This window comes from Loxodonta africana, chromosome 11 (assembly GCF_030014295.1).
Source record: "Loxodonta africana isolate mLoxAfr1 chromosome 11, mLoxAfr1.hap2, whole genome shotgun sequence".
In the NCBI taxonomy this organism is placed as follows: domain Eukaryota; kingdom Metazoa; phylum Chordata; class Mammalia; order Proboscidea; family Elephantidae; genus Loxodonta; species Loxodonta africana.
In genome coordinates this window covers 58698029-58721282 of record NC_087352.1, presented here as the reverse complement: position 1 = coordinate 58721282, position 23254 = coordinate 58698029, and the positions used below count along the sequence as shown (strand labels likewise).

Sequence of the window (23254 nt, the reverse complement as noted above, 5' to 3'; positions counted from 1 at the left end):
TAGGGAGAGCCCTGAGGTTCTGAGGAAAACACCTGTCCAGACCCATCTGTAAACATGGTACAATATTGTTGAATGGCAGTCTGGTGGACAAGCCTGTGGGGAATGGAAATGTACTCTTGTGGCAGCTATGAACTAATGGTCCTTCTTTGCTTAATGGCACATTTAAGCTGGTCCCTTGGATGGCATTGAGACGAGGCTTCTCCTTACCCGTCTTCATGGGACTTGTAGGACAAAGACGTTATGTCCAAATCAAACCTGTTGGCTTCGAGTAGATTCCGACCCGTAGCGACCCCTGATACGTTCATCTCACTGCCATTTATTCTCTAAGAGACTAGTTTTTTTTTTTTTTCCGCAGTTTGGCAGTTCCTCAGAAAGTTAAACAGAGAATTACCATATGAGCCAGCAATTCCACTCCTATGTATATACGCAAAAGAATTGAGAGCAGGAATTCAAACAGGTATACGTACATCAGTATTCATTGTAGCATTACTCATAATAGCCAAAAGGTGGAAACAACCCAATGTCCGTCAACAGATGACTGGGTAAAGAAAATGTGGTAGATACACAGTGCAATATATTCAACCATAAAAAGAAATTAAGTTCTGATACATATGATAACATGGATAAACCTAGAAAACATGCTGAGTGAGATAAGACAGACACAAAAGGACAAATATTGTACGATCTCACTTATATAGAGTATCTAGAATAGGCAAATGCTTAGAGACAAACACAAGTTAGTGGTTACCAGGGACAGGTGGCACAGTGGTTAAGAGTTTAGCCACAAACTAAAAGGTCGGCAGTTCGAATCCACCAGCCACTCCTTGGAAACCCTATGGGGCAGTTCTACTCTGTCCTATAGAGTCGCTATGAGTCAGGATCAACTCAGTGGCAGTGGGTTTAGGGGCTAAGGGTTGGGGGGGGATGAGAGTTATTGTTTAATGGTACAGAGTTTCTGTTTGGGATGATGAAAAGTTTTGAAATAGTGGTAACTGTTTTAAAAAAAAAAATGACTTTTTTTACACACCAAGTGTAATATAAGCCTAGAGATGGCAGTCTCCTGGAGGTGGCCTGAGGGCATAGAAGGCACAAATCTCTGGAAACAAGGTTTTTGTCCTGGCTCTGTGACTCGGAGTGTGTCATGCCCTAGGTCTATGCTGTGTTTCCGTGTCTGTAATATGAGGATTGGCCAACCCTACTGCATTTTCCCCACATTTTAATATCTCCAAAATCAAGCTGCATCTTACTATTGCTGGCATCTCACCCTCACTGTTGGCCAGATGGCAAGTATGATATAGTTGTCACTGGCTGAGCCTGGGTGAAAGTGGTTGTGCTGTTCACACTGTTATTACTTCAGTTGAATTAGGTGTGTTGTAATGTCTTCAAAAAGATCACACTGATTTATTATTGACACTGTGTTACTGTGTCTGCAGAAGAGATGGAAACAGAGCAGTGGGGCACCAATTTTATATTAGAAAAGCAAATATTCATTGCCGAGGAAAGGACCGTAATCTCATACTTTCTTGTAAAACAACAAGAATTTTCAGTCTCACGCATGTTGAGCAATGCCACCAAAGGTGGGAGAAATCGACAGGTCTCTCAAATAGACGAAATACTCTCGAAGCCATGTGAGGCTCATGTGACTGGTTTGTCTGCGTTCAGGATTGTCATTAGGATGTTGTGTCGTAGTTCAGTTGGCAGCGCCTTTTTCTTTCTTAGTGGCACTTAAAATATGATGTCTTATACTCAATGTCTTTTTTGTTTTCTGAGGTCTCTTCTGGTTATATTGTCTAGATAGTTATATTTGTGTTTTACTGTGAGAGCAAGTGGAAACCCCGGTGGTGTAGTGGTTAAGTGCTATGGCTGCTAACCAAAAGGTTGGCAGTTCAAATCTACCAGTTGCTCCTTGGAAACCCTATGGGGCAGTTCTACTCTCTCCTATAGGGGTGCTATGAGTCAGAATCAGCTCGACGGCAACAGGTTTGGTTTTAGGCTTATGAGAGCAAGCTAATAAAAAATAATTTTTTTTTTTTTGGTGTTCCTCTTGTATGTTGGCGCTGGTCCTCTGGCCCTCCATAGCACTTGGCTCATGATATTGTGACTGCCTAGTTACTTGTCTGCCTTTCCTACTGGCTGGGGGTGCCAGGTGGCCAAGGACCCAGTCAGTACTGTTGTATCCCTAGCACCTAACACCAAGGTTGGATAGATACTTATTAAAAGGAAGGATGGATGGATGGACAGGCGGACGGATGGACGGATGCACCCTGAGATGCATCCCATTTTTGGTGAATTCTCCCAGATTTGGTGGGAGCCTGGGCTCAATGATTTTTTTTTTCCACCCTAAGCTTTTTTGCTGATACTCTTCTATTCTTTTGGTCTCAGTTGATTTTCACAGCTATTGTCTTCTCTGGAGAGGCCTTCAAACTACTTAGCTGGAGATCTCAACCCAAGGCAATGATCCTGGGGCTAGCTTGTGGGATACATTGATATTCTAAACAGCTTTATTGAGATATAGTCACAAACTATACAGCTTATGCAAAGTGTACGATTAAATGATTTTCAGTGTAATCACAGATATGTGCGACCGTCACTACAATCAGTTTTGAAACATTTTCACCACCTTAAAAAGAAACCTTGTACCCTTTAGCTATCACCCTCCTGTCCCCCTACTCATGTACCCCTAGCCCTAAACAACCACTAGTCTAGTCTTTGTCTCTATAGATTTCCCTATTCTGAACATTTTATATAAATGAAATTGTATAATGCATGGTCTTTTGTGACTGGCTTCTTTCACTTAGCACAATGATTTCAAGGTTCATCCATGTTGTAGCATATATCAGAACTACATTCTTTTTTGTGGCCAAATAATATCCCATTATATGTATATACCACATGTTTTTTATCCATTTATCAGCTGATGGACATTGGGATTGTTTCCACCTTTTGGCTGTTGTAAATAATGCTGCTAAAAACATTCTTATGCAATGTGGACATGTGTTTTTGTTTCTCTTGGGTATATACCTAGGAGTGGAATTGCTAGACCATATGATGACTCTGTTTAGGCTTTTCAGGAAATGCCAGACTGTTTGCCACCATGGTCACACCATTTTACATGCCCACCATGAGGGTTCCAGTTTCTCTACATCTTCGCCAACACTTGACTTGATAATTCGCAAAGCTTTCCTACTCCTGAGCTCCTAGGATTCTGGCATGAAACACATTGATGGTTGAGACAATGTGATGCTCCTTTCTGGCCATATCTTCTCTTTCTCTGTGTCTCAGCAGAGTTTGTAGAGGGCTGTAGGGGAATTTCTCAGTTAATTATCTGCCAGCTAACCACTCAGCCTGCTCCCTGTGGTTTTAACTGGCTGCAGACTGCTCCTACTGGGTGAAAGTAAAGAGGTTATCTGCTGCTACCATGCCCTAGTGGGTAAAATTAGCCACAGGGATAATGGGAAATAGAGCTGCAGGACTGTGATGAACTAGTAAGAGGAGTCTCCAGGTTCTGCTAGAAGGCCAGTTCTCTATGTAAGGTGTCAGGCTACGTCTGGAAGTTGTTGCTGGATCTGCTACAGACTAGCCCCTGGTGGGAGAGCATTTAGGTACGGAGACCCAAGATGGGAAACTCCACATGCCTTCCGCAGGTAGCCTGTGGTCCTTTATCTGGCATCTGTTGAATGCCTACTTGGTGCAGGACCCTAGAAATATAAAAATGGGTAAGACAGAAGGATCTCTGTCCCCAAGAAGGCAGACCATAGTGGGTTCCCAACAAAAGGATCTGGAGCTCGGATTTTCTGGTTGCCTGTGGAACCCTGGTGGTGCAGTAGTTAAGAGCTCAGCTGCTAACCAAAAGGTCAGCAGTTCAAATCCACCAGCCGCTCTTTGGAAACCCCACGGGGCAGTTCTGCTCTGTCCTATAGAACCGCTGTGTTGGAATCAACTCGACAGCAACCGGTTTGGTTTTTGTTTTTTATTACCCCAGTTGCTTGATCTCAGTATGTCCTTGGTATGTCTCCTAGGGAAATTCACCCCAGGAGAACTACCATGTTGTTGTTGTTGCCTGTTGCTGTCGAGTTCCAACTCATGGTGACCGCATGTGTGTTACAGTAGAACTGCTCCATAGGGTTTTCAAGGCTGTGACCTTTTGCAAACAGATCACCAGGCCTGTCTTTGAAGGCTCTGGTGGTTTGAACTGCAAACCTTATGGCTAGTAGTTGAATGCTTAACTATTTGTGCCACCCATGGACTCTAGAACTATACCAGAGCCTTAAAAATGGCCTTGGCCGACAGCTCCCATCTCTGGCTCAGCCATCCATTGCTGAAGACCTCCATAGTTGGGGACGCTATGTTCTACAGGGTAAAGGAGGTTGTTATCAAATGTTTGTGGTCTGTGGGGCTTGGCTTTCCCACACGCTCTCTCCAGAGGACATCTTGGCGCCAGGTAGCATCTGTATCTATCCCCTCCCATCCCTTTTCCCCTTTATCCCTCAGAGCTCCTGCCCCATCATAGTGCAGCCTGGAGGGAGTGCTCAGCCTTTCAGTGGTTCACACTTCATGGCAGTAGAACTCCCAAGAGGTTGCTGATCCCACAGGCAATGTTGTTTAGCTAAAAGGTGACCTCAGGGGATAATTTTGGTTTAAGGTTAAAAAGTATCTCAAGGTGATAGTCTCAGGGAGTCCTTTAGTCTCAACTGGTCCAGTAAGTCTGGGTTTTTTAGGAATTTGAGTTCTAGTCCATGTTTTCCTCCCATTCTATCCTGGTTCATCTATTATGGCTCTGATCAGAACAGTCGGTAGTGGTAGCTGGGCACCGTCTAGTTCTTCTGGTCTCAGGGTAGATGAGGCCGTGGTTTTTGTAGACTGTTAGTCCTGTAGGCTATTTTATATATCTATATATATTTTTTACCACTATAAAAAAATAAAAAAGGAAGCACAGAATCTCAGGTCTCACCCCATACCTCCTAATCGGAATCTGCATTTAAACAAAGATCCTCAGTGGTTCCTGTGTACATTAAAGTTTGGAAAGTGCCACTCTGGGCCATGTAAACTCTTTTGAGCATGACTCACAGAAAGAAAGACATTTTTTCATGTGAGTAGATGAAACAAATTTTCACAAAACAGTAGTTGTAATATGTAATAACACTGATGTTTTCAATTTGGTTATCTTTTTTAAAGTGCTGAGATCATGACCCACTAAATTTATTTAATAGTCCACTAAATCCTTGAGAGGAGTCCTTGGGTGGTGCAAATGGTTGAATGATTGGCTACTAACTGAAAGGTTGACAGTTCGAGTCTACCCAGAGGCGACTTGGAAGAAAGGCCTAGCGATCTACTTTTAAAAGGTCATGAAAAGCCTATGTGCAGTTCTACTCTGAAACACATGGGGTCACTATGAGTCAGAATTGAATGACAACTGGAAATCCTTGAGACCTGCAGTTTGGAAAATACTGCTGTAGTTAATACCACATCTGATGTGTGAGTGAAAAAGGGTTGAACTGGGAGGCTCACAGAGGACAGCAGAGCCCCTGGACTCCTGAGGCAGTAAATGTTGCTGATTTCCATGGTCACCTCCAGGCCCCTGTGTTTCTGGACAGTACCCAAGTCCCCGTGGTGGGGCCTGAGGCTCTGTATGCTGAGGCATCCACTGCCTTCTTCTGTTTGTCTGTGGCAAACACCCTGACCGGAGTGGCAGGGTGTAAGGGCTACAGATCACTGGGGGAAAGGCAGGCTCTCCAGGAGTCCTGTTTATGCAGGAGGGGAGGTGGGCTGCATTCTGAGGGCAGTGGGAAGGCTGTTCCCATGGCTTTCTCAGGGTGAGCTGTTTGTTGGTGTCCTCTCTCCTCCACCACACTTAGCAGGCAGCTTCTGGGCTGGCTTTGCGCTGGGGCTGCCTGACAGCTGACAAAGGAGAAAGCCCCACTTTCAATTTCTTGTGGGGGAAGGTGTCAGTTGCTAGCATGTGGAGGTGGGAAGGGGTCAGGGGAGGGCCAGGGCAGAGCTAGACAGCAGCGGGCTTTGTGTACAGGGCCACCATGGAGGCGGGGAACCACAGCAGTCTGCAGGAGAGCACTAGGGGGAGTGTGGCTTTGCTGCCGAGGCAGCGGACCAGGGGAAGGTTTGGGGAAGACTTCATGGATGTAATGAGCAGATTTAACACCAGGTGAGCTGTAGTGGTGTGCTGGCCCCCACCTACACCTGAGATCCAGCCTCTGTCTGCAGAGTTGCCACCCTGCAGGATCAGGTGGGCAGATCCAGCCCGGAGCAAGCTTTCCACCCAGCTCTCCCACAGCTGGCCTGGGGTCCAAGGGAAGCTGGGCCCCTTACAGCAGCTAAGAGCCAAAAGCCAAAAACAAAAAAGAGCCAGGAAACCAGTTGAACCTAAAATAGAGACCTTTCTGGGCTTCCTCTGTGAGGCCCCAAAAGAGTATGTTGCCTGGCTGAGTTGGGTGCTGAGGGGCCAAGGAAACAGGGCAGATAAAAGTCTGGGGCAGGGGGACATGGGCGTTGCCTCCATCTGGGACCTACAATGATGGATTTTCCAGGGAAAGGCTGGCTGGCAGCAGAGCACAAGTGTCTCATTTGGATTGCAGGTCACTGCATTCATCCCTGGAATCAAAGGAGAAGGTAATCCCTCTAATGCCTGGCTGCTCTTAAAGGGATTGGCTAAATTTACAGCTACTACCATTAGAAAGAATGGAGAGACTGCTGGGGCGGTGCTAGCCTCTTGTCACTGGCTCGTGGGGTGCGCAGATGTCAGCTTTACCTTTTCCTCCAGACCCTGCAGGTAGCCCTGGGAGCCCTGCCAGGCTCAAGGGCATGTAGGGCTCAGAAGCTGATCAGAGGGACAGACCCGACTGCTCAGGGGTGTCAGCAGAAGCACTAGTTTTCTGAGGAAGTGTGCAGCCCTGGTCAGAGGAGCAATGGGAGGGCTTGTATAGGACTGGGTGTTTTGGGGGGGAAAACACCAATGTGGAGACAGGCACCTTTTTATCCAAGAACCTTAAAAAAAAAAAAAAAAGCCAGTCGTGCTCACCTGGCCAGAGTGACTAGCCTAAATATGGTTGGCTGCAGCAGGGAGTAGGGTGCCCTGAACCCACGGGACCCGGGGTGAAGCCCCTTCACTCACAGATGTTGCGGCGCTGGGTGGCGAGCATGGGTTGCCCCTTTCTTCTTCTTTTTTTTATTTAATTTTTATTGTGCTTTAAGTGAAAGCTTACAAATCAAGTCAGTCTCTCGTACAAAAATTTATATACACCTTGCTATATACGCCTAGTTGCTCTCCCTGTAATGAGACTGCACACTCCTTCCCTCCACTCTCCCTTTTCGTGTCCATTCGGCCAGCTTCTGACGCCCTCTGCTCTCTCATCTCTCTGGGCTGTCCCTTTCACCAAAAAAAAAAAAAACAAAAGTTGCTATCTCATCACTCTGACTCACGGCGGCCCCATGTGCATCATAGTAGGACAGTGATTTTTTTCGGAAGTAGACTTCCAGGCCTTTCTTCTGAGGCACCTCTGGGCGGACTCTGAGCCTCCAGCCTTTTGGTTAACAGTCCAGTGGCTGATGGTCTGCACCACCCAGGGCTTCCTTCCCTTCCCGCAGACAGTGATAAATGAGTCTGGGTTTGCTGTGCCCAGCTGTGTGTCCTGAAGGAGCTCTCTTGCCCCAGTTCTGCAGCCGACTACGCTGTGACCTGCCATAGACCTGTGCCATTCAGACCCTCCGGCCTGCAGGCTTGGGGCTGCCTGCCCCTTTGGTGCCCTTTACACTGAAGTGTGGTCTGAGCACTTTCCCTCCACCTTGCCCTTTTGTTCCTTCTCACCCATCACCTAGCAAGGAGGAGCAGACGGGGGAGAGGAGGTCGTGGAGAGGTGGCCCTGGGAGAGAAAGACCTCCCCTCTGTGAAGCCTCTGTGTCCTGCGCCCTGTGTGTGTCCTGCTGTAGGACATGTCCCTTCTCCTCTTCCAACCTCTTCTTCTTCCTCGAGTCCCTTCTTCTCTACTTTCACTGATAATTAAAACATAAGCTCCTGTCCTCTTGCTCACTCTGCTTAGGCAGCAGCCCAGCTGTTTGGAAATTTCCCATCCAGGTCCTTCTGTGAATGAGAAACTGAGCCAGGGGGAGATACCCAAAGTGGGGACAGGAAGGAGGTGAAACAAGCCCTGAGGAAAGCTTCCTATTCCCTTTGTCTCCACAGCCAGAGAGTTCTACTGTGTTCCTCATTCTTAAAAAGGGTGCAGAGGTGGCTGAGGGAAATCCCACCTCATGGCTGTGGAGACGCGTGGGTGGAGATGAGGACAGCACTCCTTCCTCCCACTTCCCTCTTCCTCTCCTCTTGTCAAAGAGGTAGAGCACCCCACTTTTCTGCTTTGAATCTTCCCACCCTACTGAAGGAGGGGGCTCTCAGTTCTCTGAGTGGGACTCCTTCTGGAACATAGAAGTGGTGCCTTAGCCTGGTGCCGCTTTTGAAAGCAAAGCCCAAGTCAAGTGCTTTTGTGCAGGCAGTTCATATTGGGGAGTGTCACAGAAATAGGAGTCTCTGGGGGGAGTGAAACTGGGGAGGAGGGAAAGTCATGGGCGGGGGTGGTCTGGATCTTGTCACCCTTGCAGGCAACCAGGGTTCCATCCCATTGGGACCCACTGAGGGGCCGTGTAGAATGTGCCACAGAGTTGTTGCCCGAGAGACCAAAACCAGCTGCCATTGAGTTGACTCCAACTTACGGTCACCCCATGAGTGTCAAAGCAGAACTGTGCTCCATACGGTTTTCAATGGTTGACTTTTTGGAAGTAGATCACCAGGCCTTTCTTCTGAGGTGCCTCTTGGTGAACTCTAATCACCAACCTTTTGGTTAGCAGCCAAGTGCATAAACCATTTGCATCACCCAAGGCCTCCTCTATCTAGGGTTGCTCCATGGGATGTTAACTCCTCCCAGCTCCAGGTACAGGCACCTGAGTACCAGGTGGGCTGCTGCAGGTATCTAATGGCATGTGTCAGAGGAGCCCTGGGCAGAGGCACTTAGGACATCTGAGGTGAGGTGCCATCGGGTTACACTGCTTGGATCTGATGCGGCAGCAGCGAGTGGAGGAGAAGGTGAGCTTAGACAATGTGAAGACACAAGAGGCGTCCAAGTCATGTAGCCAGTGAGGGGGGCCTCTGTGTCACTCTGGGTTGGGGTGGGTCTCAATACCTCTCCCCGTTCCCAGTGCATTAGCATGACTTAGGGGTGACTGCTCTGCCCAGGCTCCCTCTAGGACTACCGTGTGGCCCCCAAGAGGCCACTGAGTGTGGGGAGAGCCCTGACAGAGCGTGGCAAGAGCAGATTCAGGCACTCCATCCTCCTGGAAACTGATCCAGGTTGAGTTCCTGCAAAACTCACTCCTCTGCACCTGCTGAGTGTGCCAGGAACCCTTGATAAGATCTTAAGCCTTCTAGGAATACTGGGCGTGGCTATAGCAGCTGACTTTTCCTGCGGGAGGCTCCTTTCAGCCCTCTCTAGACATTGTCCTTATCGGTCCCATCTAGCTGAGCCCACCTGCCCAGGGCCCAGCAGTGAGCTAGGCACGGGGCCCAGCCCTCAGAGCTCAAAGCCTGGTTGGAGAGATAAATGGCGCACACACAGCACTGACAGACAACTGGTCTTTGGAAGTGCAGTGGAGAATCTGGGAACTGGGAGATGTCCTGAGGGCCTGAGCAGGAAAGGCTGCCAGGAGTGGGACTGGAGAAGAGGCAGTGGGGTGTAGATAAAGTTGTAGCTGGAATGATGCAGACCTGGAGCTCTGCTGTGTGAACTTGGGAAGTTACTTAACTTCTCCGAACCTCTGTTTTCTCTTCTAAGTAGTATAAACAAACAAACAAACAAAAAAACCAAACCCATTGCCGTTGAGTCAATTCCGATTCTTAGCGACCTATAGGACACTGTAGAACTACCCTATAGGGTTTCCAAGGAGCAGCTGGTGAATTTGAACTGCCGATCTTTTGGTTAGCAGCCAAACACTTAAAACCACTGCACAACCAGGGCTCCTGTAAGTAGTATAGTCATACCTATTTCACAGGGTTGTTGTGAGGGTTGAGTAGGTTAAGGCATATCAAGTGCCGAGAAGAATGTCTGGCACATGACAAGGGTTCAGTAAATTTGAGCTGTTCCTGTTTACTAGTAAAAGCCTCAGTATTCAGCTCCACAGGCCAAGGCTACCTGTTAAACCAACTGCTGTCTAGTCGGCTCCAACTCATTACAATCCCATGTGTAGGGCCTCAGGGCCACATTGGTTAAGTACTCAGCTGCTAACTGAAAGGTCAATAGTTCGAACCCACCAGCCATACTACGGGATGGGGCGGTCCTACTCTGTCCTATAGGGTTGCTGAGTTGGAATCAACTCAGTGGCAATAGTAGGGTGTGTGAGACTAAAACTGTTTCATAGGGTTTTTAATGGCTGATTTTTCACAAGTGGATCACTAGGCTTTTCTTTCAAGGTGTATCTGGGTGGACTCAAACCTCCAGCCTTTCGTTAGCAGCTGAGCACGCTAACCATTTGCACCACCCAGGGACTCCCTTTTGCCTATTAGCCCACTGTTAATCTAGGGAGTTGGATTAGTTGCCCAATAGCCTCTAAGGCGCAGTTCTAGCATTTTTGAGCGTGAGGACCTCTAGTTTTGCTAGGTGGAGGGGAGGGGAAAGTGCCTTCTGGGTGAGGGGCACAGAGTGAGCAAAAGCACAGAGGCAGGAAACAGCAGATATATGTGTTAATTTTCTTTCATCGTGTTGCATACTACCACAAACTTAGTGACTTATACTTTTATTATCTCACAGTTCTGTAAGTCAGAAGTCTTATCACAGGGCTGAAATAAAGGCATCGGCCACACTGAGTTCTTGTCTGGAATCTCTGGGAAGAAGTCTGCTTCCAACCTCACAGGTTGCTGGCAGAATTTACTTTCTGGTGGTTGCAGGACTGAGGTTCTCGTTTCCGTGTTGATTGTTGATGAGGAATTGCTCTCAGCTCCTAGAGGCTGCCCACATTCCTTGCCACTCAGCCCCCTCCAACTCCAAGCCAGCAACAGCATGTCAAATCTTTCTAATGCTTCGAACCTCCAACTTCCTTCATCTCTGACCTCTAGTCCCAGATTTAAAGGGCCCATGTGTTGGGATCAGGCCCACCTGAATAACCTTCCCAATCTTAGTAGACCTTACTAATGTCTAACATTGCCATACGTTACTGTATTGGCCATTTAGGCAAATTAATGGTACCTGCCTTCTCTGGGCCTTAGTTTCCCTCCCCAGTGGGAATTACAGCATATTCTTTACACTGTAAGGGCAAGTCAGTACCTCACCTACTTCTCATGGTTGTTGGAGAACACAATGCCACAAGGAATGAAAAACTGCTTCAAGGAGCAGGGAGTACTTCACAAATGGGAGGCCTTGTCCTCACTCCCAACAGCGTCTCACAGAGCCTGTCTGTTCTTCTCCACCAGCCCCATCCCAGGCCCCTGAGCTGGAATGATGGAAAACTCCTCGGCAGCGTCAGCCTCCTCTGAGGCTGGGAGCAATCGCTCCCAAGAAATCGAGGAGCTAGAGCGCTTCATCGACAGCTATGTGCTGGAGTACCAGGTGCAGGGGCTGCTGTCCGACAAGACGGAGGGTGACGGCGAGAGCGAGAAGACGCAGTCCCACATCTCCCAGGTGAGCCCTGGCCTGAGGAGTGAGAGAGGGGCCGGGGCGGGCATGGGGCCTTGGGAGACTCAAAGAGGGGGGAGACGGGGGCCCTGATTCCAGGTGCTTCTGATCATCTGACCCTAGATTGCCAAAGTGTGGTTGGGCCCCCCCGCCGCAAGCAGAGCACCCGGAATCCGACAGGGGAGGCTTTGGGATCCAGGCACGAGGCACCCCTGGTTGTGCACACTTGGCCCCTCTGACCCCCCTTTCCTCCTTCCTGCCCCAGTGGGCACCCAGCCAGACTTACAATTCATTGAGCGTATATTTATTAAGCACCAGTGGAGGCTTGCGTGTTGCTGTGTAGCTGGACAGGTTTCAGCGTAGCTTCCAGACTAAGATAGACTAGGAAGAAAGACCTGACAATCTGCTTCCAAGAAACTATACAATGAAAGCCCTATGGACATGGATCACAGTGATTTGATCCTGTTGTGCCTGGGGTTGCCATGAGTTGGGGACTGATTCAACAGCAGCGAAGAGCAACAACAACAACCACGTACTAGATACTGTTCCCTGTTCTCAACAAACTTACGTTCCAGTAGAGAGCATGAGCTTATCCATAATGCACGTGATCAAAAGACTATACACTTGTGAATATTCTTTGTCTTCAAATACAGGCAGTGGTTGGCCCCCAAAGCAATGAGGCTTTCAGGCAGCTCACCCAGGGCTCGGTATTCCGTAGTTAGAAAAGTGAGGCATTCTGGCTGCTATCTCAGTTGGGTCAGTCTGTGGCAGCACTGGTTTGGGGTGAACCCCAACCAAACCAAACCCAGTGCCATTGAGTTGATTCTGACTCATAGCGACCCTATAGAACAGAGTAGAATTGCCCCATAGAATTTCCAAGGAGCGCCTGGTGGATTTGAACTGCCAAGTCTTTGGTTAGCAGCCATAGCACTTAACCACTACACCACCAGGGTTTCCTTTGGGGTGAAAGGTAGACCTTTTTGAAGATCATGGGCTAAGATTTGGAAGTCTTGAGTTCTCCCAAATAGAGTATGAGCTCATCAAGGGCAGGGACCATATTGTTTGCACCTTTGCCTAACACCTAAGTCCTCAGTACGTATTTGTTCAAGAACTGGCTCCAGATTTGCTTCAAGCTGCCAGTATGACCTCGGGGAAATCTGTCAATGCCACTGAGGCTTATTCTGCTTATCTGGTAAATGGCACCTCAGGAATGTTGCGAGGCCAAAGGAGACAAGAGGTCCAAAATCTACAGAGAAACAGGATGTCTCCTTACAAGGGGACACCCTGAGGGTCTCCTCTCTTGTCCAGTCAGGTACCAGGTGTCCACCTCTTATACTTGCTGTCCTACCTTGAGCCTAGGACTCTTCTGACAAGTAGAAAGTGAACCACTTGGGTATTTTGCTTTGGAGAAAATCTGGAATGAAACTGCCTGGCCTGCTCTCTGGGTGGGGGAAGATGCTCCAGGTCTTTGGAAAGGCAAAATGAGCTTGCAGGTTTTCTGGAACTCAGGATTGGGAGTCAGCCTGGGAAGTTCTGAAGCCACAGTGGTCCCGCACCTTCTTCCCATTGGGGAGTAGGGGGAGAAGACCAGCCCTGAGGGGAAGATGGAAATAATGTGATGCTTTCTTTAGTGTCCTTGAAGATCTAAAATCATAATTAATATAAGCCTATAATTTATCCATTGTTTTATTCACAAGGGTGTACTGAGCACCAACCGAGTGTCCAGGACTGTTCTAGGACAAGGTATCCAGAAGTACTTAAGACAGACGAAACTCTCTGCCTTAATGGAACTTATATTCTAGTGGTGGGTGGTAAGTGCTATGGGGAGAAATAAAGCAAGAAAACAGGAAAGGGAGTGAAGCAGGACAGAAGGGGATGACAATTTTAAATAGGGTGGGCAGGGAAGGAGGCAAAGGGTGAACCAGGCAGATATCTAGATATCTGGGGGAGGAGCATCCTGGGCAGAGAGAATAGTATGTGCAAAGGCCTGAGGTGGAGAGTGTTCCAGGCACAGCAAGGGGTCAGGGTGGTTGGAGAAGAGTAAGAGAGAGCAGTCTAGAGGAGTTGAGCCAGAGAGATGTTGGGGGTCATGTACACAGGAGATCCAAGGGCTGAGCCCTGGGGTCTTCCAACAGTTAGAAAGAAGTGATGTGAGAAAGAACTAGCAAAGACCAGGCAGGAGCTGCCAGTGAGTTTGGAGGAAAACCATAATATCTAAGTAGATCTTGAAATCACCAAGAAAGAAAAAAAGAGTGTCAGAGAAGGTGGCAGTGATCCAGCAGAAAACTCTTCAAGGAATGTGGGGTAGGGAGGAGGGGGACCCTGGTGGTTTCCCCATGACTGTAAGGAGGAGGGTGGTGGGCATCTTCTCTGATGACATGTTATTTTATTTGGATAACTTTATTTCTTGATTTAAAGTGTCCTTATTGTACAGTTAATAGTATCATGACCTGGAGTGGAGGGGATGGTCAGGATAGTTTGAAAAATTCTGAGGCAAATTAAACTTGTTGAGTTGTCTCTGCCAAGGCAGGAAGGGGAGGGACTGAGTGAACCAACTCTTGCAGTTGCCTGTGGGCATCCTAGAGGTGACTGCCCCAGGAGCTCGCCAGGTGGACAGGCACGTGGGCTGGTCCACTCCACCACTGTGTGGAATCTAGGTCTCTCCAGCAGGGCACCCTTCAAGGTTCCTCCAGATGAAATTCTGTCTCACAGGAGGAGGGTCCAAGAAAGCTGTGAAACCTCACCCTGGAGGAATGCTTTGCTGACAATAGAAGGACTATTTCCAGAGCAGCCTTCCAGGAGATAATTTTGGAAGGAGGGCCCTCCCGGCACCTCTGATCTCCCTGTGCGGTCTGCCGAGCTCCCAGGAGGTAGAGCAGATAGAGGTGCACCCTCAGCCTGGGCCCTGCACTCTGCCTCCTGCTCCCAGGGTGGCTTGGACAGATCAGGCTGGTTGCCCACAGCTGGGTGGCTGGGTGAGCTAAGGCCATGAAAGGGCTTTTCTGCTTTTCGCAGTGAAGGAGAGTGTGGAAAACACTGCCACTTGTAACATTTAGATGCATTCCTTAGACTTTCTGCATTCTCTGAAGTTCCCTGGAAGAGCATAGGCCCATGGCAGGAATCCACAGCCCACCTGTGAGCTGCTGGCAGAGGAGGAATATTTCAGTCCTGCTGCCCACCCGCCCTGATCACACACAGAGAAACATACCTGGGGGACAGACTCCAGAGGAGAGGGCAGGTATCTATGGCCAATCCTAAGCAAGGCCAGGTTAAAACAAACAAACAAACAAACAAAAACTGTTGCTGTCGAGTCGGTTCTGACTCATAGAGACCCTAAAGGACAGAGTAGAACTGCCCCATACGGTTTCCAAAGAGCAGCTGATGGATTCGAACTGCTGACCTTTTGGCTAGCAGCCATAGCTCTTAACCACTATGCTACCAGGGTTTCATGTGTCTAAATAAGACACTTCTTTAAAAAAAAACAAAACATTTATTGACACAGCTTTGTGGGAAATATGTCTGCTGGCGTCCTTTTGCTTTTTTATTTAATTTGCTGATGATTTTAAATGGAAGCCAAAGTAAAAATTTCAGAGAGTGTCCCTGTCTGCCAGTCTGTGGTATTGTCTTGATGTTTGTGGGAGAGGAAAATTGTTAAGAATCTTGGAAACTGTGAGAAAACTTGAGGGAGTGGAGAAGAATGTTGCTCTTCAGTTGGTGAGGTCATTGTTTAGGATCTGAGAGACAACAGTTGACAGTCAGGAAGAAAATCACTCATGACATTTGTACAGTTGTGATTTCCCCTGCCCCTGCAACAGCTAGAAGGATGAATTATGAATGGATGGGTGGGTAGATAGGTGGATGGATAGTACCTCCTCTTTCTTAGTTGAGTAGACGAGATGGGTGTTTTAAGTCTTCTAGCACTTTCAGGATATATTTAAAATGATTTTATTTAAATATGCACTCCCCTATGTCTTTTTTTTTTTGTGCTGCTATAACAGAAACATCACGAGTGGATGGCTTTAACAAACAGAAACTTATTTTCTCATAGGTTAGGAGGCTAGAAGTCCGAATTCAGGGTGCTGGCTGTAGGGAAAGGCTTTCTGTGTCTGTCAGGTCTTTAGCAAGGTCCTTGTCTCTTCTGAGATTCTGCTCCTGGGCAATTTTCACATAGCTTGGCCTCTCTTCCCCCATCTCTGCTTCTCTGGCTTGCTTATTTAGTCTCTTTGATATCTCGAAAGAGATTGACTCAAAATATACCATACACTGATCCTATCTTGTTAACATAACAAAGAAAACCCATTCCCAAATGGGGTTATAACCACAGGCATAGAAGTTAGGATTTACAGCACATATTTTGGGGGAATATAATTCAATCTACAACACCCTACATTTCAGCAGTGCCTGCCCTCCAATGGATTCTGAGTCTCCAAAGGCACACCCTGAAGCTGTCCTCACTCTTTCCTTGGGAGGAGGGGATGTTTATAGCCCTATTCTGCAGGAGGAAAGACTGAGGCACAGAGATGGAAAATGTCCAAACCATACTTCTCTGTAGTGGCTGGGCTGGACCCTGGCATCCTGGCTCACCCCACCTACTTGTGATTCCCTGCTGCATGTGACTGTGACGGCAGGGTGTTGGGTAGTGTGTGTGTATGCATATATATATACACTCTATGGAAAGAGAATTAAGGCTCCAAGTCTCATTGGCCATTAACCTTTTTCTGAAGAGACTGGGATGCTGTAAGTGGGTAAGTATTTGGCCTTTGATGTCAGTGGATCTAGTGATGTTAGTGACCTAGTGGATCATTGGAAGGCTTTACAGCAGTGTTTACAACTCCGGCTACACGTTTGAATCACTTGGGGAGCTTTGAAAACGATTGCTGAGCAGGCCTTACCCCAGAGATTCATTTGGATGGGGAGGGGCCTGGGCATTGGCATTTTCATAAATCCCCCCATGTGATTCTGATGTCCAGCTGGAGCTGAGAACACAGTAGAGGCATGTCCCTCTCCCTTCTTACTGCTCTGTGGCCAGCTGCCTTCTGCTCCAGTCTCTCAGAAGGAAAGGGTGTTAACAGCATTGTGAAGAGTGGGTACATTTAATGAAGGTGTATTTTCTGGTAAATTCTTGGTAACAGTCAAATGAAGAGCAGATGAGGACAAAGATAACTTCCCATAGTCCTTTTTCACGCTGTCAGGGTCTTGGAAGTCCTGGGTTTAATCTAAAATGCAAAGCGGCCTATCCAAGATGGATACAATACAGACCTATAGGATGGGATGAGAGTATTCAGGTTGGGTTGATGCCTCCCTCTAATATGCTTTTCTTTCTCTTTTCCTTCATGTTTCGCCTTTCCTTCTGAATTCCCTGTTCACTATTCCCTCACCCTCTTTTGTCCCCGTTTCATCATTTCCTCCTGCCCTTCAAACCCATTTTCCCTGCCATCTTTGCTCGTAGGAGGAAGCCCTCAATGGTGGACCACCCATGAAAGGCTTAACAGAAGAAGTGAGTTTTCAGGAGGGTTGTGGGGTGGTTGAACATAGGGGATTCATTTTATTTTTCCTTTTATTTAAAAAAGTAATTTATGATTCATTATGCAAGTATTATAGGAATACATTCTCACTGTATATAAGAATTTAAATATTAGCATTAAAATCTCCCTTAGCTACCACCTCATTCCACCGCCTTGCCTCTACTTCCGATCAGATTGGTACAATAACTTCCTCATTGTTTTTTATGCATTTACAGACATTATATATAGCTTAGAGAAATAATGTTATTTAAAACTCATGTATCATAGCCAGTGAATATGTTGTTCAATAACTTGCGATTTTTTCTATATCACACTTTTACTGTAATGTAAGGGGGAAGCGGAGGAGAATTTTTTGGATTTGAAGTACAAAAAAGTATAGTCATTAGAAACCATGATATAGTATTCTACTGTACTTAAAAAAAAAATTATTTTTTTGTTGTTGAGGATATACACAGCAAAACATATACCAATCCAACAGTTTCTTTCTGTACAGTTCAGTGACATTGATTATATTCTTTGAGTTGTGTAACCATTCTCACCCTCCTTTTCTGAGTTGTTCCTCCTGCATCAACATAAACTGGATGCCCCCTAAGGTTCCTACCTAATCTTTCAAGTTGCTCTTGTCCCTTTGATCCCACATAGATAGTTCTTAAAAGAGCATGATACTCAAGGCAGATATTTTTTACTAGTTAAGCTATTAACTCCCATTTTTCACCTAACCGTGTGCCCTAGGGATTCTTCCAGGTTTGTACAGCTGTACAGTACTCCATAGTAAGGATAGCCCGTAGTTTATTTAACCATTCACCTATTGAGGGCATTCAGGCTGTTTCTCAATTTTGCCCTGGTATATGCTATAAGTTGGAATCAACTGGATGGCAACGGGTTTGGTTTTAGTTATGCATGATACTTGAGTGAATACTGTTGAGCGTGGCTCCTTCTGCACACATATACGTGTTTCTCTAGGGTAGATGCTGAGAAGCGGAACTAATTTTAATAGCTATCGCCAAATGGTTCTCCAGAATGGCTGTTCCATGACTCGCACCGCCACTGCTGTATTGGGACAGATAGCCTCCTTGTCATTTTAGTTTGCAATTCCTAGACTTTTTAATGAAGTTGAGCACTTCTTAACCTCATTCTGGGTTTTTTTTTTCTTCAGTAGGTTAAAATTTTAGTTTAGTTTGAAAACAACAGTTGGAAAAACAGAGATATCTGGAAAATGGAGCAAAAAAAAACTGTCATAATCTTCTCTCAAGCACTAATAAAATTTTTGTGATTATGCACCTTTTACAAAGTTGCACTTACAGCATACATGTAATTTTTAGCCTGCTTTCTAAGTTAGCATGATCTCATAGGCGCTGGTGGTCTTTGGCATAAAGTATAATTGTTTAAATCTGTTCTTTTCCTGCCAGTTACTGTTGGCTAAATAAATAAATAAATAAACCAAAGTAGAATTCTAGCTAGTTATTTACTGATTCATGTAGGCTCTGGGAAAAGTCGTGGACAGAACCGACTGTGATCCCTCCCCTCCAGAGCTTCCTTTCTGGTGGGGAGAGACAGGGACCAAACAAAGGAGTAAATCGGATTTTGTTGTTGTTGTTGTTTGTTGCTGTCTAGTCAATTCTGACTCATGGCGACCCCTCGTGTGCGATGTAGAACTGCCCCATAGGGTTTTCAAGGCTGTGACCTTTCAGAAGCAGATCACCGGGCCTGTTTTCCAAGATTACTCTGGGTGGGTTCAAGCCACCAAGTTTTCGGCTAATAGTCAAGTGCTTAACTGTTTATGCCACCCAGGGAATAGAAGGTGAGTTATGTGATGTGTATGCCACCCAGAGATTAGAAGGTGATATATATGAGTGAGGCGGGAAGTGGCAAAGGCTCACCTAGAAGCGACCTCTGAGCAAAGATTTGAAGGAGGTGAGAGCGAGTCTATTTGGGGGAGAGTATTCCATGCAGAGGGAACGGCAAGTACAAAGCTCTGTGTGGTTGGGAACGTCCCTGGGGGACTTTGATGTCATTGAAGAGTGGCCCAGTTTATCTTCAGCGCTTTCAGCCTCCCTCACTCTGCTTTGCTCTTCTTACTCTTCCACTTCCTCCTTGTATGTTCAGTGTCCTCGGTCTCCCCTGTCCCTCCCTAAGTCTGCTCATAAAAGTACCGTTCATCCTGAGCTGAAAATAACTAACATATTTTAATTATTTTTTATTGTGGACTATCTCAAATGTGCTGGTACAAAGCAGACAGTAATAGAATAAATATCTTTGGACTCATCTATTAAATCTTAACTGTATGCCTTATTTGTTTCTGATTTTGAAATTAAGAAATAAATTATATCACTTAAAGCACAATAAAAAGTATTTAAAAAAAGAAATAAATTATAACAGCTACAGTTGTTCGTCATTCCATATATGAAAATTTCCCACTTTTACTGCCTCTGGTAACCTTTTCAAGTGTGAGACCACCCTTACCCCCTCAGAGGACCTGCGTGTTAACGAGGCTCAAAGCTGGATGCTGGGTTACCTTGAAGGAGAAAGGCTGTCCTCACGTGTGTGTGTGTGTGTGGGTGCATATGTGTGTGTGTGTGTGTGTATGTGTGTAAGGGAGTGGGCTGTGGAGAGTACTTGGAAAGGTGGGGCCTTTCAATTCTAGAATCACCTCATTCAGATCAGGACAGGTTTTGGGGAAGGTCTGTGTCTGAGGATTTTCAAGGCGGTGGCTAAGAAAAGACTGTTATAAGCAGGGGAGCCCTGGTGGTACAACAGGTTGAGCACTTGGCTGCTAAATGAAAGGTCGGCAATTTGAACCCACCCCATGGCTCCTCGGGAGAAAGGCTTGTTGATCTACTCCCATAAAGATTACCGCCTAGAAAACCCTATGGGTTATTTCTACAATGTCCTCTAGGGTCACTAGGAGTTAGAATTGACTCAGCAGCACCCAACAACAGCAAAACTAGGCAGACAGGAGGCAGGAGGCAGCACTCGGTGACTGGTGCACAAGAGGAAAGAAGACAGAGTTGACAGTTGAGAGCAGAATGGGAGGACCTTGGGGTTGTGCGAGGGAGTGCTCCCAGAGGCTTTGAGGAGCAGGGAAGAAATGCATGTTATTAAAACGCTGGTGGCATAGTGGTTAAGAGCTACGTCTACTAACCAAACGGTCATCAGTTCAAATTCACCAGGTGCTCCTTGGAAACTCTGGGGCAGTTCTACTCTGTCCTGTACGGTCGCTATGAGTCAGAATTGACTCGATGGAAATGGGTTTGGTTTGGTTTTTGTAATGGAGATAGTTCAGGCAGCAGTGTGGAGAGGATGTCCTTAGGCTGCTGCTTGGCTGGGGTGTGGGGAGGTAGGTCGCCAGGCAAGCCCAGTGGTTACAGCTTGGTGTGATAAGTGCAGTGTTGTTGTTGTTAGTTGCTGTCGAGGTGGCTCCAACTCAAGGCAACCACAGATACAACAGAACGAAATGTTGCCTGTGCCATCTTCATGAGCGTTGCTATGCTTCAGTCCATTGCTGCACCCACTGTGTATTTTGAGTGCCTTCCAACCTAGGGGGCTCATCTTCCAGCACTATATCAGACAATATTCTCTTGTGGTCCATGGGGCTTTCATTGGCTAATTTTTGGAAATAGGTTGCCAGGCCTTTCTTCCTAGCCTATCTTAATCTGGAAGCTCTGCTGAAATCTGACCACCATGGATGACCCTGCTGGTATTTAAAATACCCGTGGGATAGCTTCCAGCATCATAGCAACATGAAAACCATCACATTATAACACACTGATAGATGGGTAGTGGGATAAGTATGGTAATTCATACTTAATTCCTCCCCTGAGTGTCGTGAAAGCTGTACAAGCAGGACCACAGTCCCCCCCCCACCCCCACAAGTTACACCTTGGCTGAGGTTATGCCTCGCCACTTCTCGGGAATAGGTTTACTGTGGACTTTATCATCTTGCTTGCTTTCCTATATGCAGCTCATCACCTTAATTTGCTGCTTGTTTAGCCTGTGCTCTTAGATCCTTTTCTTCATTTCCGTCTCTATAACCACTTGTAGTGAAAATATGAACACTGAGCTTGAGCCTCCTGGTCTGCTCCCCACCGGGCCAGCAGAGCACTGCTCTGACCAAGCCCTCCGCTATTGACAGAGAAACTTCTTTAGCCTGACAGTCACTGTTGTCGTGATCTGCCCCCTAAGCTGGCCAGTGACCCAGCCTTCTCTTCCTTCGCCTTTGTTTACACACTTGGGCTTGCTCTTCTCCAGGAGTCCCAGTTGCCTGTGTTTCCTTCCCTGACCCTCTGAAAGCACACACTTCTTCATCTCAGCCTATCATTGGCACCTCTTCTTGCCTTCCTGTTACTTGACGTGTCTTACCTCTCCATGAAACGGAAGCTCCTTGTTACAGGTTGCACTCAGGAGGCACTCAGGAAAAGTCTGGTGGTTGGCAGGCATAAAGTGACGGACGACCTTTGACAAAGTGAGGTGGTCTTATATAACGCGTGTGTGTATCTATCTGTCTACCTATCTACCAACCTACCTATGTACATATGCCTACATAAATATGCGCATATATAGAACTTTTTATTTTAGAATGATTTTAGACGTATAGCAAAGGTGCAAAAATAGTACAAAGTGTTATATATTTGTCACCCAGCTTTCACTAATGTGAACAGCTTATGTAACCATAGTACAATTATCAGCACTAAGAAATTAACATTGGTACAATGTAATTAACTAGAAACTTCAGTTGGATTTCACCATTTTTCCCCACTAATGACTTTTTTCTGTTCCAAGATCCAATTTTTGTTTATCATTTCTTCTTATTCTCCTCCAGTCTGTGACTCTTTCTTGGTCTTTTCTTGTCTTTCATGACCTTGACACTCTTGAAGAGCACTTCAGTTATTTCACAGAATGTAGTAATTCAGTTATTTTGTTAAATGTCCCTCAATTTGGATTGTCTGATGTTTTCTCGTGATTAGATATGGATGGTGCAAATGGTTAACTCGCTCAGCTGCTAACCAAAAAGTTGGCAATTCAAGTCCCCCCAGAAGCACCTCAAAAGAAAAGCCTGGTGATCTACTTCTGAAAAATCAGCCATTGGAAACCCTATGGAGCACAGTTCTACTCTGACACATGGGGTCACCATGAGCTGGAGTTGAGTAGATGGCAATTGTTTTTTTATGCATTATTGGCAAGACTGGTCCAGAAGTGATGTGCCCCTCCCAGCATATCATGCCAGGGAATACATGATGTTGATCTGTTTTATTACTTGTTGTGTTAACTTTGATCACTTGATTAAGGTTGTGTCTGATGGATTTCTCCACTCTAAAGTTACTATTTTTCCCTTTGTAATTAATATCTTTGAGGAGATACTTCGAGACTGCAAATCTCTTAGTAGAGGGAATTTAATCTAGGGAATTGTTTTCTCAGTAGATAAAAGAGTAGAGAAGCTAATCAGCCCAGAAATTAGCAACTGCAGGAAGCCGTTACCACCTCTAGGCTCCAGACACAAAGGTAAGAGATGGTGTTGCCAGAGCCCAGGATCAGGGGCATGCAGTGTAAGACCTGTATGACAAGGGCTGGAGCCAGGAAGGAGACCCAGTCATAGCTGGTGATGCCACCTGAGGCACAGAGAAAGGGGAGAAATACCCTGGCTTCTCTCTTCATCCTGCCTCCCATTGGCTGAGCCCAGTGGAAGCCAGCTGGCACAGGAGCCTGGGAATATCAGTCTGTAGGGGTCAGCCTCTTCCAAATAGAACAGGGTTGGGTAGGAAGTGGGTCTGAAGGAAGGTTTGCTCAGGATCGGTATACCACCTTTGCCATTTCTCTGTTCGATAGGAAACTCTGGTGGCATAATGGTTAAGAACCATGGCTGCTAACGAAAAGATGAGCAGTTTGAATCTACCAGGCACTCCTTGGAAACTCTATGGGGCAGTGCTACTCTGTCCTATAGGGTCACTATGAGTTGAAATCGACTTGACAGCAATGGGTTTGGTTTTGGTTTGGTGCTGTTTGATACAGTAGCCACTGACCACACATGACTCTTGAGTACTTGTTCTAAGTGGATTTCAAAGGCTT

The 23254-nt window shown here is 46.5% G+C and overlaps 1 protein-coding gene across 5 annotated transcripts in view; it reads left to right on the top strand.

Annotated features, from left to right (window-relative positions):
• The window catches only part of CTIF (cap binding complex dependent translation initiation factor), a 300698-nt gene that overhangs the window by 58866 nt on the left and 218578 nt on the right, over nt 1–23254 (top strand). For 3 of the 5 annotated variants that reach the window (XM_064294549.1, XM_064294547.1, XM_064294548.1), the window contains exon 2: nt 11465–11672. In XM_064294549.1, the coding sequence (XP_064150619.1) occupies nt 11490–11672 (183 nt within the window). In that variant the 5' untranslated portion in view covers nt 11465–11489. Of the gene's footprint in view, nt 1–11464; nt 11673–17115; nt 17164–23254 lie in introns of all 5 variants that reach the window. The other 2 variants (XM_064294545.1, XM_064294546.1) reach the window with 1 other exon arrangement.